This window comes from Mastigoproctus giganteus, chromosome 12 (assembly GCF_048544385.1).
Source record: "Mastigoproctus giganteus isolate SK-2022 chromosome 12, ASM4854438v1, whole genome shotgun sequence".
NCBI classification, from domain to species: Eukaryota; Metazoa; Arthropoda; class Arachnida; order Uropygi; family Thelyphonidae; genus Mastigoproctus; species Mastigoproctus giganteus.
Genome location: NC_143586.1, coordinates 88,205,213 through 88,222,296, shown reverse-complemented (window position 1 = coordinate 88,222,296; position 17,084 = coordinate 88,205,213). Strand labels below are relative to the sequence as shown.

General features: G+C 40.0%; 1 protein-coding gene across 1 annotated transcript in view; it reads right to left on the bottom strand.

Moving 5' to 3' along the window:
• LOC150077254 (dyslexia-associated protein KIAA0319) overlaps positions 1–17,084 on the bottom strand; it is a 281,532-nt gene that overhangs the window by 183,520 nt on the left and 80,928 nt on the right. Inside the window, exon 7 of the mRNA XM_090386205.1 lies at positions 7,958–8,321. Within this exon, the coding sequence (XP_090242331.1) occupies positions 7,958–8,321 (364 nt within the window). The remainder of the gene's footprint in view (positions 1–7,957; positions 8,322–17,084) is intronic.

Genomic DNA, 17,084 nt, shown 5'->3' with positions numbered 1-17,084 from the left:
TAAAATACATATTTACGGCCAGAAATCAGAGAGCTGAAAAATAAGTGACTGGATAGTACAGCAGCCATATTGGATCTTCATGTCAAGTGGTGAGCAGACACGTTATCATTGGCATTGAAACACGTGAATAGACCCATAAACCAAGCAACGAATCTCGCCATGTTGTTCTTCATCTTTAAAAGCCTTGTTATGCAGAAAATCCAAGCTGTAGCACAGGTTAAAATTACTAATTTATACTGAAATTAACGGAGCCTTATTTAGCACGTGCACACTGAATGGCAGCCATATTGTGTTTTAGCTGATGTTTAGGTAGGTGGTAGATATCAGAGTGCCCAGCACATGGATAACTGGATCCAGGGGTATCCCCGCAGAACACTGCCAAAAGCATGACACCACCGCCACCAGCTTGTTTTCGTCCCACAGTGCATCCAGGCACCATCACTTCCCCAGGTAAGTGGCACACTCGTACCCTGCCATTCACGCAGTGCAACAGGAAATGTGATTCACCGGACCAGACGACCTTCTTCCAATCACTCAAGGTCCAGTTTCGATGCTCGCGTGCCCATTGTAGGTGCTGTTGACAGCAAACCGTGGTTAGCATGGGCACTCGGAACAGCCTGCAGCTATGCAGTCCCATTTTCAGCACCATTCAATGTACTGTGTGTTGCAACATATTACTCCCATCACTAGCATTCCAATTACTGGTGAGTTGTGCCACAGTCGCCCTTCTGTTGGCATGCATCATCCAGGAAAGCCTTCACTCACCTCGAGCATCGATGAGGCGTGGTTGTCCAATACCTCGCCGCCGGCAGTTCGTGGGTTTTCCCTCCTTAGATCGCTTTCAGTAGGTACTAACCACATCTGACCGTGAGCACCCCACTAGCTGTGGCGTTTCGGATATGCTCTGACCCAATCGTCTGGCCATTATAATTTGGCCTTTGTCAACCTCGCTTAAGTGCACTGCCTTTCCCATTTGAAGAACAAGAGTAACACTGATTAATGGAGCTCGGTATCAGGTGTATTTTATACTGTGTCCCAACGAGCGCACTCAATGTAGTGCACCTGCAGTTGCTTCGACTTGCATAACTACTCGCTGGTCATAATATTTTGGCTCATCAGTGTACCCTTAATATCTTTAATGTTTTCTGATACTAGATTATATTGTTCTATGTTGTTTCAACGATTAATGTATTAAAACACCTTACCCCTTTAGCAGCTCATTCAATTTACTGCATTCCAAAAATCTTAAAAATTGTGCCACTATTTCTTCTTTCCCATTAAGGGAATTAACATTCCATGTTCACACAGTTATTATTCCTTTCTTCTTATAGAGTTTTCCTAATCTACCACAGAGCTACCCTATTATCAATTCAGTTTCTATCACTTAATTTAGCATTAATATTAGTAGTGACAAATGATGCAAGAAAGCAAGTTTATACAGCATCAGCTGAGTGAGTGAGTGAGAGTGAGAGACTTCCCACATCACCTGTCAAACCACCCCTTAATAATTTGTCTAGTTCCTCCTTATTTTTATTCAAAGTAGCTACTTCCACAGCACCAGATGAGAGTTCATTCCAACAATCAACTACCCACTAGATGAAAGTAAATTTTCACACACTTATCCCACAACCATTCACAATTTGTCTCCTTGTGTGAGCAAGAGGGAGAATGACATCAGCATTTAACTTACTCAGTCCATTCAAAGACTTAAATACCTCGATCAGATTTGCTCACAGGTGCCTAGTTTCCAGAACCTGCAATTTGCAGAACCACAGTGTTTTGTAAAGGTGACTACAGAGGTCTCAGACAATTTTAAATTCTGTACAGTGGGATCAACTGATAATGTTACCAACAGTGAATTCTAAATGGGAAGCCTTCAGGGACTTAATATTGGATGCTACTAGGCTTTTCATTCCAACTAAGAAACTGTTCAAGGTTTAGGCCTAAATGGATGTCAGATGAATTAATCAGGCTAGTGACAGAGAAGAAGAATGTATGGGATGCATATAAAGTATCAGGTGACACAGAAGCCTATGGCATGTATAAACTAGTCTGTAATCAAGTCACAAAGGAGGTTAGGCAGGCGAAGGCAGATTATGAGAAATATTTGGCAAAGGATGCAAAGAAAAACAGCAAGGAGTTCTTTACTTATGTAAACTCTAGGAGGAAATGGATGAATTAGATTGGACCACTTAACATAGATGGGTTGACTATTGATGATCATGCTCAGGTAGCTGATAAATTGACTGAATATTTTTCATCTACATTCACACATGAGGAGTTATCCAATGAGGGGAGTGCCAGAAGTTTATCAAATGCTAACAGGGAGCTAAGTGATTTTGTAATAACTGAGAGCAAAGTGGAAGAGAAATTGTTGAAGGTAAACATAAGGAAGGCACCTGGGGTGCACGGGATCTATCCAGTTATATTAAAGGAGGCAGCAAAGGAAGTGAGCAAACCCTTAGCCATAATTATGAGAGGTTCCTTGTACTCAGGCGAGGTCCCCATGGACTGGAGCTGTGCAAATGTATCCCCAAATCACAAAGGAAGTTCAAAAGGTGACACAAGTAACTACAGACCTGTTAGTTTAACTTGTGTTCCGGGGAAAATAATGGAATCACTGGTTAAAGAAGCATTGCAGGATCATCTAGACAAGACTGACCAATTTGATTGGTTACTATGATGTGGTCACAAAGGAACTGAATGCCAAAAATAATTTTGATATCATATACTTGGATTTCAGGAAAGCTTTTTATACTGTTGCACATGGAAGACTGCTGTACAAATTGGAGAGGTATGGCATCAAGAGTAAGTTGCTACAATGGATAAAGGGATGGTTGAGTGGGAGACAACAGAGAGTGGTAATCAATGGACACTGCACTTCGTGGACAAATGTTATTAGTGGATTTCCCCAGGGTTCGGTGTTGGGCCCATTGTTGTTTTGCATATTTATCAATGATATTGATGATGATATATCAGGTTTAATGTCCAAGTTTGGAGATAATACAAAGGTTGGCAGGGTTGGTAATGACAGTATGCTACTCCAACTGGATCTAGATAAGTTGAGAAAATGGGCCGAGAAGTGGCAACTGGAGTTTAACATTGACAAATGCAAAGTACTGCATATGGGTAGTAATAACCGAAGAGAAACGTACCAACAGGGTGGTACTCCACTCAGGGATGTGGAAAGTGAAAATGACCTGAGGGTAATTGTGCAGTCAAATATGAAGTTCGCTGAGCAGTGCAGCGGGCTGCCAGGGCAGGTCATGGAGTCTTGTCAATGATATATAGGAATTTTGCTAGCAGAGACAGGAAAGTGATAATCCCATTATACAAGGCAATGATCAGGCCACACCTAGAGTACTGTGTACAGGTCTGGAGGCCTCATTTCAGGAAGGATGTAGGTTGCTAGAACGAGTACAAAGAAGGGCAACAAGATTGGTGAGGGGAACAAAGGGGTGCTCTTGCCAAGAAAGGCTTAAGTTCCGCAAATTGCAGTGCCTGGAGAGTAGGCACCTGCGAGGTGATCTGATTGAGGTGTATAAGGCCTTGAATGGGTTGAGCAAGTTGAATGCTGATGGGATTCTTTGTCTTGCTCAGACTAAGAACCTAAGGGGGCACAGTTTCAAATTGAGGAAAGATAGTTGTAGAATAGATGTGCAGAAATTTGCCTTTAGCCAGCGGGTAGTTGATTGGTGGAACATGCTTCCATCTTTTGTTGTGGAAGCTAATAGCCTAAATAAATTTAAGGCTGAGCTGGACAAGCATTTGGAACGAATGGAGGGATAATATGGGAGGGGTTTTTTTTTGGCTGATGCTGCATAAGCTTGCTTTCTTGTACGTATGCCTCTACTAATGCTAATGCTTTCCTGGTAAACCCTTTTGTTTCCCTCACTAATCACATTGCCCTTCTCTGCACTTTTTTCAACAGATCCACATCCTCCTAAAATCAGGGTTTGAACTATGCGCAGTACTCAAGATGTGGCCTAACCATTGCCTTATACAACACTTCCTTCACCCTGCTCGAAAAATTCCTGTATATCACTGACAAAACTCCAATAAGTTGTCCTGGCAGCCTGTCTGCATTGTTCAGAAAACTTCACATCTGACTATTTCTTGGAACAGAAGTTCAACTCACGGGTCTATAATTACTTGTGTCAGCCTTTGACTCTCCTTTGTGAATTGGGGTCACATTTGCACATCTCCAGTCTATGGGTATCTCCCCCCCGAGTCCAAAGAAGCTCTTATAATTATGGCTAAGGGTTTGCTTACTTCCTTTGCTGCCTCCTTTAATATAACTGGATAGATCCCATCCACACCGGGTGCCTTTTTTATGTTTATCCTCAACAATTTCTCCTCCACTTTCCTCTCAATTATTACAAAATCATCTAGCTCACTGCCAGAGTTTACTTCACCTCTGGCATTCCCCTTCCTAAATAACTCCTCATGTGTGAATGTAGATGCAAAATACTTGTTCAGTTTGTTAGCCACCTGAGCAGGATCATCAACCGTTCAACCATCAATATCCAGTAGACCAATCTGATTCATCCCTTTCCTTCTAGAGTTTACATAGGTAAAGAACTCTTTTCTGTTTTTCTTTGAATTCTTTGCCACGCATTCCTCATAATCTGCCTTTGCCTGCCTAATCTCCTTTGTAACTTGGTTACAGACCAGCTTGTATCTATCATAGGCTTCCATTTCACCAATTAATTTATATGTATCCCATGCATTTTTCTACTCTGCCATATGTCTCATTAGTTCATCTGACATCCATTTAGGCCTAAACCTTGAACACTATTTCTTAGTTGGTATGTAAGGCCTAGTACCTTCCAAGATAAGTTCTTTGAATGCTTCCCATTTTGAATTTGCTGTTGGTAACATCATCAGTTAGTCCCACTGTATAGAATTTAAATACTGTCTCAGACCAACGTAGTCGCCTTTACAAAAGCAAAAACCCTTCCCTTTACCCCTGATGGTAGTTACTTCTTTGAGTAAATCCCACTTCAACACACTGTGATCACTGCCACCTAGTGGTTCCTTTATCTGCTGATTCTTAATGCATGAAGAATCACTACTGATAATCAGATCAAGAGTATTACTCCCTCTAGTTGTCTCCCAAACATGCTGATGTAGAAAACAATCATCCAATAAATCCACAAAAGCCTTGCTAGTGTGTGAGTGACCAACCCACAAATCCTAGTCAATATCTGGGATTTGTGGGTATGTCATTTAATGGACATACTCTGTACAGTGTCTTATTATACTCATCAGAGTCATTAGGTCTGTAGCACACTCCTACTCTCAATTTTGATCTCCCAATGCTTATGTCATAGAATGTGACATAAGCATTGGATAGAATGTGATAGTATATAGATAGCATATAATGAAGCACAGTGTGAATTGATCTATTGTTTGCAGTGCACTAAACATTAAAGTCATGTTACAAAAGGAAGAAGGGGTATACATACAAATAAAATGCAAACCTGAAATAAAAAGCAAATTAGAGATAAAAGCATATTAACTAGGTTATGCAAGCAGTCATAAATGCCAGTGCTAACCTAGTGTCATTTTCAGGAATTTATTAGTACATAACTTCAAAATTTAAAAATAATAGATATACCATGTACTTAGCATACAGGTATAATGGCACCAAGGTGAAGGATAACATTACATATGTATTGATAATTGAGATCCCAAGCGTCAGAATGGGAATAGTTAAGAACTGCTAACAATTCCAGTGTATGAACGCTGTGCAGCCACATTTGAATAAGTTGATCAGATCAATTTTATATAATTTCTCATATGGCATGTTGAATTACATTAATGATGAATTACATTTTGTATATTACATTAATTTTTAAATTACAGCATTGAAGATCTTACTTTCCTATTTTCTCTTGTATATAACTATGAAAAATATATGAATGGCATACTACTCCTTTTTTTTTTTTTTTTTTTTTTTTGGGTAGTTGTTGGCGCATCGGCTTCTGTGGCCATAATGCACCTCCCAAGGTTTTTGCAGTACTTTGATCCAAGCCCAAGGCGGGATTCGAACCTGCAACCTTTGGGTTGCCAGGCAGGCACTTTTTACCCACCCGGCTAGTCCGGTCGGCGAATGGCATACGAATACATACATATATATAGTGGCCAATAGCTCACTCACAATAGGGCACCAAAAATATTTATATCATTCGAATTCTTTAAAATTTTTATCTTATCATTCAATAAAAACACACATGCACGCACGCACACACAGACAGAGGATCTAACTTTTTCCATAAGAGTGTTCATTATTTTCATGCAGTTTATCAATTTATGGTTTACTTGTTAAAATCAGTTACTACCACTTCTGAATGTTCACTTTGAAAATTGTCATCTGGAGACACATCTTTGAAGCTTTTAACCCACCTTCTCATTCTCAGCACACCAACAGAACTCAAAACAGTTGTAAATTACTATTAGTTCTCTTGTAGTCAAAAATTTGATAACAGGTCTTTTTCTGTAACATTATTCTTACATATCTGCCAATTTTAACTGGTATATGCAAATACACTTACTAGCCAAAAAAATATGAACCTTTGTATTAGCACAATCGCAGACAGAAGAAATGCAAATAAAACTGTGATGTGGGATGATGATGATGTGTTGCCTCATTGAGTATAAAGACTACACAAGCTGTTCAACTATATTAAGTTTAAGTCAGAATGGGGAAAATGAGTGCTCTATCAGTCTTTAAAACAGGTCCCATCGTGAGTGCAAATTTAGCAGGAGCCAAGAAAGACATAACTGGTTCCGAAACTCAAAGGTTTTTAATGACTGGGCAAATGGTTCTTCCACAGCTAAAAGGTGTAAATGTGACAGAAAAACAAACTTCAAGTGTAAAGCCATCATACTGTAAGGAGGACTGTATGGAAAAGTAGGATATCCAGTGTGCAGAAAATAACAAAGTGAATTCAACAAAGCCCAGAACTGCCCTATTTCAACCCATACAATGCACAGGGAATTAAAGAAATTGGGTACTGGCCAGCCTATTTAGAAGCCACCTGTTTCAGAGAAAAGCACGCTTCCAGTGGTGCCAAGAATGTTGTAATTAGACAGTGGAACAACAGAAGAAAGTCATGTGGTCAGATTATTCACGATACACTTTGTTTTGCAATGGTGGCAGTGCAGAGAGTGTGGCGAGAACCTTACCAATTGATGGATACTGCTTACCATGTTAAGAAAAGCCAAGCATCTGGAGGTGGTATTATGGTATCGTGAATGCTTTGTTGGCACGGATGGGACTGTTGATACTGGTGGATGGAAGGTTGAATCAGATATACTGCACCCTGCAATATTACACTTTTATCCCAAAAGTAATGGCCATTTTATGGATGACAATGCAACAGTGCATCATGCCAGAATCATGCAAGAATAGTTCAGAAAACACGACACAGATTTCCACTATCTTCTCTAGCCCCCACATTCACCTGATCTCAATCCTGTTGAGAATGCGCAGGATATGCTGGAGAGCACTATTCGGCAATGAAATCCTCTTCCTTCAACTTTTTCACAGCTGCATATATTTTGCTGAATGGCTATTTAGACCAAAATGCACTAAAGTACCTTACAGAATCCATGCTGCACTGCACAGTTGCTGTTATTCGAAAAAAGATGGCCCTATTCGGTACTGAATAAAAGTTTGTATTTTTTTGGCCAGTGTGTGCATTAACTGCCAGTAGAGGTGAAAAAACTAAGTTACTAATAGAAGAAAATTAAATGTTTCCTTTTCTGAGGAATACGTATTAGTAACAGTAACATTATTCAGAAGAATAATTAGAATCATTACTCATTGTGTGGCCCAATAAAAAAGACAGTAAAAATAATTTGTTATTAATATCACAAGATTATCAATTATAATTACTTTAATTTTTCAAATTAATTCTAAATTTAACTTAAATATATATGTATCTTTTACCTGAACTGTTAAGCTTTTGGAACTAGAGGGCATATGATTCATAGCAGCCTCTTCAGTGAATGCTGTTGTTGTTTTACGATGTGCCCTAACACATTTCCCAGATTTCTGCTCTCGCTCAAATCCATTTATACAATGACATGTTCCTTGACGAGCTCTGTTATTTTTTGGCAAACATTCCTCATTCTCAGGGCACTGACTCTGTAATCCATACACACAATTTTTTTTAATTTTGAATGAATTAGAACTGACATCAAGATCTGAATATAGGAGGGATGGCACTGCAATATCTTGTTCTAATGACTGGCTATCATTATCATCAAGTTCATCAAGGGATGAATCATGAATATACAAGTCATAAGGCAACCTATTGAAAAATATTTGTTTAATAATTTTATATAAAAAAATATGTGGGTTTCATGTGTGTGTGTAAGAAATAAATTTCATATGAAAATGTTCAAGAATAATGCGAAGGAAGCATTTACTGGCTATTGCAAATAGGTACAAAACATGATTAGCAAATGAGATCACAAATTCCGCATAATACAATTTAGAAGATGTTAATTCAGCACATGAAAACAATTTGATGAAAGACAGCTTAAGTGTGTGAACATTTGGTGAAAATCAGAGTGCTACACTAAAATGCAAAACCTTTTAGCAAGTCTTTCATGCTGCAAACTGTAAATTTAATTAAAGGTGTGTTTTCTTGATGTATTTTGTTGAACAAACCACTTTCATTCATTTTACATTCAGGATTCTATTTTTAATCTTATGGTGATCCCCTAATAAGAACCACAGTTGGGTTAAGGAAAACAGACCTTGCTTACAGCTCATAAGGAAAGCAGAACTTGCTTGTAGTGGACTTAAATTTTTGTAAATATTTAATTTAGAAAACTCATATTAGCATTGTAAAATGAAACAAGAAAGCAAGCTTATACAGCATAAGCCAAAAAATAAAAGAATTCCACACATCACCTGTCCATCCCCTCAAATAGTTTGTGTAGATCTTCCTTGAGTTAATTCAAACTACTCACTTCCATAACACCAGATGGAAGTTTGTTCTAACAATCAACTACTTAATATAATTTCGTGCATGCACCAATCAAGTTGTTTGTTTTTTTGTTTGTTATTTGGTTTTTAGGAGCATTAACAACTAAGGCCATATTGCTCTGGGAATATGCAGTGGTCATTCCCTTGACCTTTCCGCATCCTCCGTATTTGGTGGTGACGGGCTCGAACCCCGTCTAATCAAGAAGCGTGTGCTACGCACTGCTGCTCCTTCTCACCTGGCTACGGAGGCACTCACCAATCAAGTGAAAAGAACTTTAATTCTAAGCTGTTGTTGTTATTTGATTTTTAGAAGCATTAGCAACTAAGGCCATATTGCTCCGGGGATATGCAGTGGTCATTTCCTGACCTTTCCGCATCCTCCATATTTGGTAGTCACAGGCTCAAACCCCAATCTAATCAAGAAGTGTGCACTATGCACTGCTGCTCCTGCCCACCTGGCTACGGAGGCACCTTAATACTAAGCAAGGGAGTACACACAGTAAAACAAATGTGTTTATATGTCATTATCTTATCTCTTGATTGTTTGTGCCTTGTGCCAGTTTACATTTTATGCTTTATTGTGTGTACTCTCTTACTTAGTATTAAAGTTATTTTCATTTGGCCAGTGCATGCAGGAAATTATATTATATATCCACCCCCCGACCTCATAGGATTCTTCAGTCATCATCAATTACCTGCTGGCTGAAGGCAAATTTCCACACATCAACCTTGCAACTATACAAATTCAATTTGAATTTGTGCCCCATCATATGCAAAGTCTGAGCAAGGAGGATGCCATCAGCAATTAACTTACTCAATCCATCCAAAGCCTTAAACACTTCAGTCAGATCATTTCACAGGTATCAAAGTCTCCAGATGCTGCATTTTACAGAACTGAAGCATTTCTTGGAAAGAGTATCCTTTGTTTCCCACAATAACCTCAATATGCTTCTTTGCAGCAGTTCCGAGATCCACAACCTTCCTAAAAGGAGGGCTCCAGACTTGTATGCAGTACTCAAGATGTGGTGTAAACATTACCTTACACAACACAATAATCACTTTCTTATCCTCCTTGCTGGCAAAATTCCTGTATATCATTGACAAAAACCACCTGAGCTATCCTGGCAGCCTGTCTGCACTGCTCAGAGAACTTTGTCTGACTACACAATTACTCCCAGGCTTTTTCATTCTACCTTAGTACTCTACCTTAGTGTAGAATTGTTATGTTACCTACGTTTGTCAATGTTAAAATTCAATTGCCACTTCTCAGCCATTCTGCCTCATTTTTCTAAATCTTGTTGCAGTAGAATACCCTGATTAATATCAATAACCACCCTATCAACCTTTTTTTCATTTGCGAACTCAGACATTAAGCTTGACATACCTTCATCAATATCATTAATAAATATAAAACCCAACAATGGGTCCAGCACTGAACCCTGGGGAATTCCATTAGTAACAGTGGTCCAAGAAGAGCACTACCCACTGATAACCAGCCTTTGTCTTCTCCCACTCAACCATCTCCTTATACATAGCCATTGGTTGCGAGGTTAGCCTGTGCAGACGTTGCTCCTTAAAGTTCTTCAAACAGAGAAGTTTTTCCTGATTTATTTTCTGCTTTATTAGTTTAAATTGTCATATTAACTTATTTTCTAGAGTAGCTTTATATTCCTAGTTACGATACTTAGTTTAAGGTTTAACTTAGACAGAGATTTTGTAGATATTACTTAGTATCGGTAACGGTATCAAATCCACGTGTCACAAATTGAACGAGAGGTCTTTTTTTTTTTTTTTTTTTTAACCAAATTTAGTCGATTTATTAACCAATTGTTATATCAAATTATCTTCTATAAGTAGATTATAGACCTAATCAGGATACTTAGTTTATTCTAAATTGAGATAGCGAGATTTGGAAGCTAATCAATACTTACGAGTCCGTAGAAATACCGTTCGTGAATTCCCGCCATTTTTACACGATAGCATAAGCTTAGTGTAGTATAGTGCATAATATAATATTGTCAATTAATCAGTAAATCTATTAATCTTGATAAACTTTATTGTCAATTAAATTGTATTTTTACCTCTATAAATATATATAACGACTTAATCGTAACAAATAATTAATACATAACTATAGTGTTAAAACTAATATACATAACTAATACATAACACGTGATACGGAAGTTGTATAAAGGGAACTCGTAGAAAACACTAGATACCGAAAAATATATATATATAACATAACTGTTTTGGGATATAACTTAAGGATTTAATTTTTGTTTTGAATTTCATTGAATTAAATCGGAATCATGACTCTGACCAGAGCAGCAAAGCAAAAGGCTCAAGCTAATGGGAGTGCTGTGGTTCAGGGGAGAACTGAGGGGGGCAGTTGCCCTCTGAATCACAGTCTATTAAAATGCACTGTTTGCTTGATGTTTGCGGAGCAGTCGGGTACGGGACATGATACTGCCAAGGGGGATGTCTTTGTGTGTGCACGATGTAAGGAGTGCAAGGAAATCAGGCGACAACTCAGCGTTGTTATGGGCCTTTATGAGAGCTTGAAGGACAGGGTGGATGCCCTCGAAGGAAATAAATTGAGGGGCCCATCAAGCTCTCAGCTGCCCACATCAATGCCAGAGCTTGCACTTGGTCATCAGGCAACACAGAAGCAGCCCCCTAGGCAGAATGCGCTGGTCCCACAGGAACTAGTAGTTGTTGGTGACTCTATTGTCAGGGAAACGGGGAACATGCTTTGTAAAAAGGATAGGTGGAATAGGACCAGGGTATGTCTGCCAGGGGCAAAGGTTGATGACGTCGTAGAGCGGATATCATCTTTTAAGGGCACAAAAGGTGATATAGTTGTACACGTTGGCACCAATGATATTAAAAGTAGGAGACCGGCGGAATTACTTAGCAAGTACAGGTCACTGTTGAAAAAAAGCCGTGAATTAGGGTTGAACTTGAAAGTGTCTGCAATTCTGCCCAGACACGATAGGAGGGAGTATATGATGAGAGCCTTGTCGATCAATTCGGCCCAGGAGGGATTGTGCAAGGCTCAAGGGTAGAATGTTTTTCAGCCTGGACTGTACTTGTTAACAGGAGAGATTGCTTCTACAGGGATGGGATACACTTAAATAGAAAGGGTGCAAGAATTTTTGCTGATGCTGTCGAGGCAGTGTTAGGTGGGTCGGAAAACTGCTAGTTGGGGGGGATACAAGGATTAATAGATTAACAGTAGCCACTGGCAGAGGTGGAAGTGATTCTTGCACTGCTTCTATTGAAATGAGCAGAAGTCTGAAAAACAAGATGCAGGGTATTTCAGAGACTGCTGGTAGTCATTGCGGTACAAGTAAACACATGGGTTGTGTTAGGGTAGCTAAGAATAGAAACAGGTGCATGTATACCTGCGTGTACACCAATGCTAGGAGTTTGGTAAATAAATTTGATGAATTTGAGGTATTGCTCAAAACATCAAAGGCAGATATTGTTGGGATATCAGAGACGTGGTGTCACACAGATATAAGTAATGCGGAACTGGAATTTGGGGAATACAATGTGTATAGAAAGGATAGACAGGACAGGAGGGGAGGAGGGGTTATGCTATTAATTAAGAAACACATAAAGTCCAAGGAAGTGAAGCCAGTCGACATCGATGGACAGGGCAGTGTCGAGTCAGTTTGGTGTGACATAAGCATAGGGAAATCAAAATTGAGAGTAGGAGTGTGCTATAGGCCTAATGACTCTGATGAGTATAATAAGATATTGTACAGGGAAATAGAGTGGGCCAGTAAATCAGAGAGTCTTATAATGGGGGATTTTAATTTCCCAGATATTGACTGGAATTTGTGGGTTGGTCACTCGCACACTAGCAAGGCTTTTGTGGATTTATTGGATGATTGTTTTCTACATCAGCATGTTCGTGAGGCAACAAGAGGGAGCAATACTCTTGATCTGATTATCAGTAGTGATTCTTCATGCATTAAGAACCTGCAGATAAATGAACCACTAGGTGGCAGTGATCACAGTGTGTTGAAGTGGGATTTACTCAAGGACGTAACTACCATCAGAGGTAAAGGGAAGGGTTTTTGTTTTCGTAAAGGAGACTATGATGGTCTGAGACAGTATTTAAATTCTGTACAGTGGGACCAACTGATGATGTTACCAACAGCAAACTCAAAATGGGAAGCATTCAAGGAACTAATCTTGGAGGCTACCAGGCTTTACATACCAACTAAGAAATATTGTTCAAGGTTTAGGCCTAAATGGTTGTCAGATGAACTAATGAGACATGTGGCAGAGAAGAAAAATGCATGGGATACATACAAATTAATGGGTGACATGGAAGCCTATGATAGATATAAGTTGGTCTGTAACCAAGTCACAAAGGAGATTAGGCAGGCAAAGGCAGACTACGAAACATCCTTGGCAAAGGATGCAAAGAAAAACAGAAAAGAGTTCTTTACATACTTGAACTTGAGAAGGAAAGGGATGAATCAGATTGGTCCACTGGATATTGATGGTTCAACAGTTGAGGATCCTGCTCAGGTGGCTAACAATCTAAACGAGTATTTTGCATCTACATTCACGCATGAGGAGTTATTCAGGAAGGAGAATGATGTAGGTAAAGTAAACATTGGCAATGAGCTGGATGATTTTGTAATAACTGAGAGGAAAGTGGAGGAGAGATTGTTGAGGATGAACATAAAAAAGGCAGCTGGGGTGGATGGGATCTATCCAGTTATATTAAAGGAGGGAGCAAAGGAAGTATGCAAACCTCTAGCCATAATTATGAGAGCTTCTTTGGACTCAGGGGAGGTACCCATAGACTGGAGATGTGCAAATGTAACCCCAATTCACAAAGGAGGATCAAAGGCTGACACAAGTAATTATAGACCAGTTAGTTTAACTTCTGTTCCAGGTAAATTAATGGAGGCACTGGTTAAAGAAGCACTGCAGGATCATCTAGACAAGAATTCCGTTATAGCTCAGACGCAGCATGGTTTTGTTAAGGGCAGGTCTTGCCTGACCAATTTGATTGGATACTATGATGTAGTCACAAAAGAACTGGATGCAGGGAATAACTTTGATATTATATATTTGGATCTTAGAAAGGCTTCCGATACTGTTGCACATGGAAGACTGCTGCACAAATTGGAGCAGTGTGGCATTGGAGGCAAATTGCTGCTATGGATAAGGGGATGGTTGAGTGGCAGAAGACAGAGAGTGGTAATCAATGGACACTGCTCAACGTGGACTAATGTTATTAGTGGAGTTCCTCAAGGTTCAGTGTTGGGTCCGTTGTTGTTTTCGGTGTTTATGAATGATACTGATGATGGGATATCAAGTTTAATGTCCAAGTTTGCAGATGATACAAAGGTTGGCAGGGTCGTTAAGGACACTACTGACGCTATGCTGCTGCAACAGGATCTGGAAAAGTTGAACAGATGGGCTGAGAGGTGGCAAATGAAGTTTAACATTGACAAATGTAAAGTACTACATATGGGAAACAGTAACCCCAGAGCAACGTATCAACTCTGCGGTACTACACTGACAGTGGTGGAGAATGTAAAGGACCTGGGGGTAATTGTGCAGGCAGATATGAAGTTCTCTGATCAGTGCAGACGAGCTGCAAGAGTAGCTCATGGTGTCTTGTCAATGATATACAGGAATTTTTCTAGCAGGGATAAGGAGGTGATTATTCCCTTGTATAAGGCAGTGGTTAGGCCACATCTTGAGTACTGTATACAGGTCTGGAGGCCTCATTTCAAGAAGGATGTAGAGCTGCTGGAACGGGTAGAGAGAAGGGCAACAAGATTAGTAAATGGAACAAAGGGTTGCTCATACGAAGAAAGGCTTAAGTTTTGCAAATTGCAGAGTCTGGAGACTAGGCACCGGCGAGGTGATTTGATAGAGGTGTATAAGGCTTTGAATGGTTTGAGCATGCTCAATGCCAATGGGATTCTTCATCTTGCTCAGAATAATCACCTCAGAGGGCATAAATACAAATTGAGGATGGACGGATGTCGGATAGATGTGCGGAAATTTGCCTTTGGCCAGCGGGTGGTTGGTTGGTGGAACCGACTTCCATCACTTGTTGTTGAAGTTGATAGCCTATTTAAAGCTCAACTGGACAGGTATTTCGAACGAACGGAGGGGTGAAATGGGAGTGGGTTTTTTTTTCTTTTTTTTTTTGGCTGATGCTGAATAAGCTTGCTTTCTTGCATCATATGCCTCTACTAATGCTAATGCTAACAAACTGCCTATAATGCCACACTGCTCCAATTTGTACAGCAGTCTTATGTGGAATAGTGCCAAAACCTTTCCTGAAATCTGAGTATATGATGTCAAAATTTTATTTTTTACATCCAGTTCCTTTGTTACTGTATCCTTTTTTTTTTTTTTTTTTTTTTCAAACAGGCCTCTGAGGTTGGGTATGTTCATATTGTAGTTTTAAATGTTTTTCACCAACCTTATGTAGAAATAAAACACAAAGAAAACAAAAACTGGAATCTTGATAACTGTATTTATAATAAATTATATTTGTCTGTATTTACAATAAATTATATTTAACTTTACAACTAAAATATATACATATAAAATATACATTAAAATATACTGGGTTAAGAACAATAAAATACATTAAAATATACTAAATTAAAATCGATAAAACCAAAGCTTTCGAAGGCTCCTGCCTTCTTCTTCAGCGGTATTTTCTTTGTTCTGCGGTGCGTCTTTAAATACCAGCAGGTTCACGGTACTCATCACGTGTTTCATTCCCACGTGTTCCGTTCTCTTGTGTTACGGAATCGGAAGTGGCTCGAGAGTGGGTCATGTGGAACCGTTCATCCCTTCTGAGGATAGTAGCCTCAAAGAGGGGATGGATCCGCATTCCTCTATCTCAAACTCTCAAGCCACTTCCGGTCCCAGAACTTATTCGCCCGATCGGTGATGATAGCCTCGTCCGGGGAGATGTGGTGCTGCTTCTCCCAAAAATGCTCGGCCACGGCGGACTTACCATAGTCCGCACTTCTTATTGCCTTAGTGTGCTCCCCCAGACGGTCTTTGAGACGCCGTTTTGTTTCCCCTACATAACACTCCCCACAATCTGGGCATCTAATACTGTATACGACCCTACTTGCATTCTCTTTTTGAATGGGGTCCTTTACTCGTGACACGATTGTGTGCAGCCTCCGCCCCGGAAGCTGCACACAACGTGTCTGATAATTTCTTAGTATTCTAGTTATGTGATCGGTTAGATCCGGATAGTAGGGAATATATGCAGTGGATACTGGCGTAAAAGATTCGCCTCTCCTCTGATAACTCAGAGGAGAGGCGAATATATGCAGAAGCGATACTGGCGTAAAAGATTCGCCTCTCCTCTGATAACTCAGAGGAGAGGCGAATCTTTTACGCCAGTATCCACTGCATATATTCCCTACTATCCGGATCTAACCGATCACATAACTAGAATACTAAGAAATTATCAGACACGTTGTGTGCAGCTTCCGGGGCGGAGGCTGCACACAATCGTGTCACGAGTAAAGGACCCCATTCAAAAAGAGAATGCAAGTAGGGTCGTATACAGTATTAGATGCCCAGATTGTGGGGAGTGTTATGTAGGGGGAAACAAAACGGCGTCTCAAAGACCGTCTGGGGGAGCACACTAAGGCAATAAGAAGTGCGGACTATGGTAAGTCCGCCGTGGCCGAGCATTTTTGGGAGAAGCAGCACCACATCTCCCCGGACGAGGCTATCATCACCGATCGGGCGAATAAGTTCTGGGACCGGAAGTGGCTTGAGAGTTTGCGGATCTGTTCCACAGTGAACATTAATAGAGATAGAGGAATGCGGATCCATCCCCTCTTTGAGGCTACTATCCTCAGAAGGGATGAACGGTTCCACATGACCCACTCTCGAGCCACTTCCGATTCTGTAACACAAGAGAACGGAACACGTGGGAATGAAACACGTGATGAGTACCGTGAACCTGCTGGTATTTAAAGACGCACCGCAGAACAAAGAAAATACCGCTGAAGAAGAAGGCAGGAGCCTTCGAAAGCTTTGGTTTTATCGATTTTAA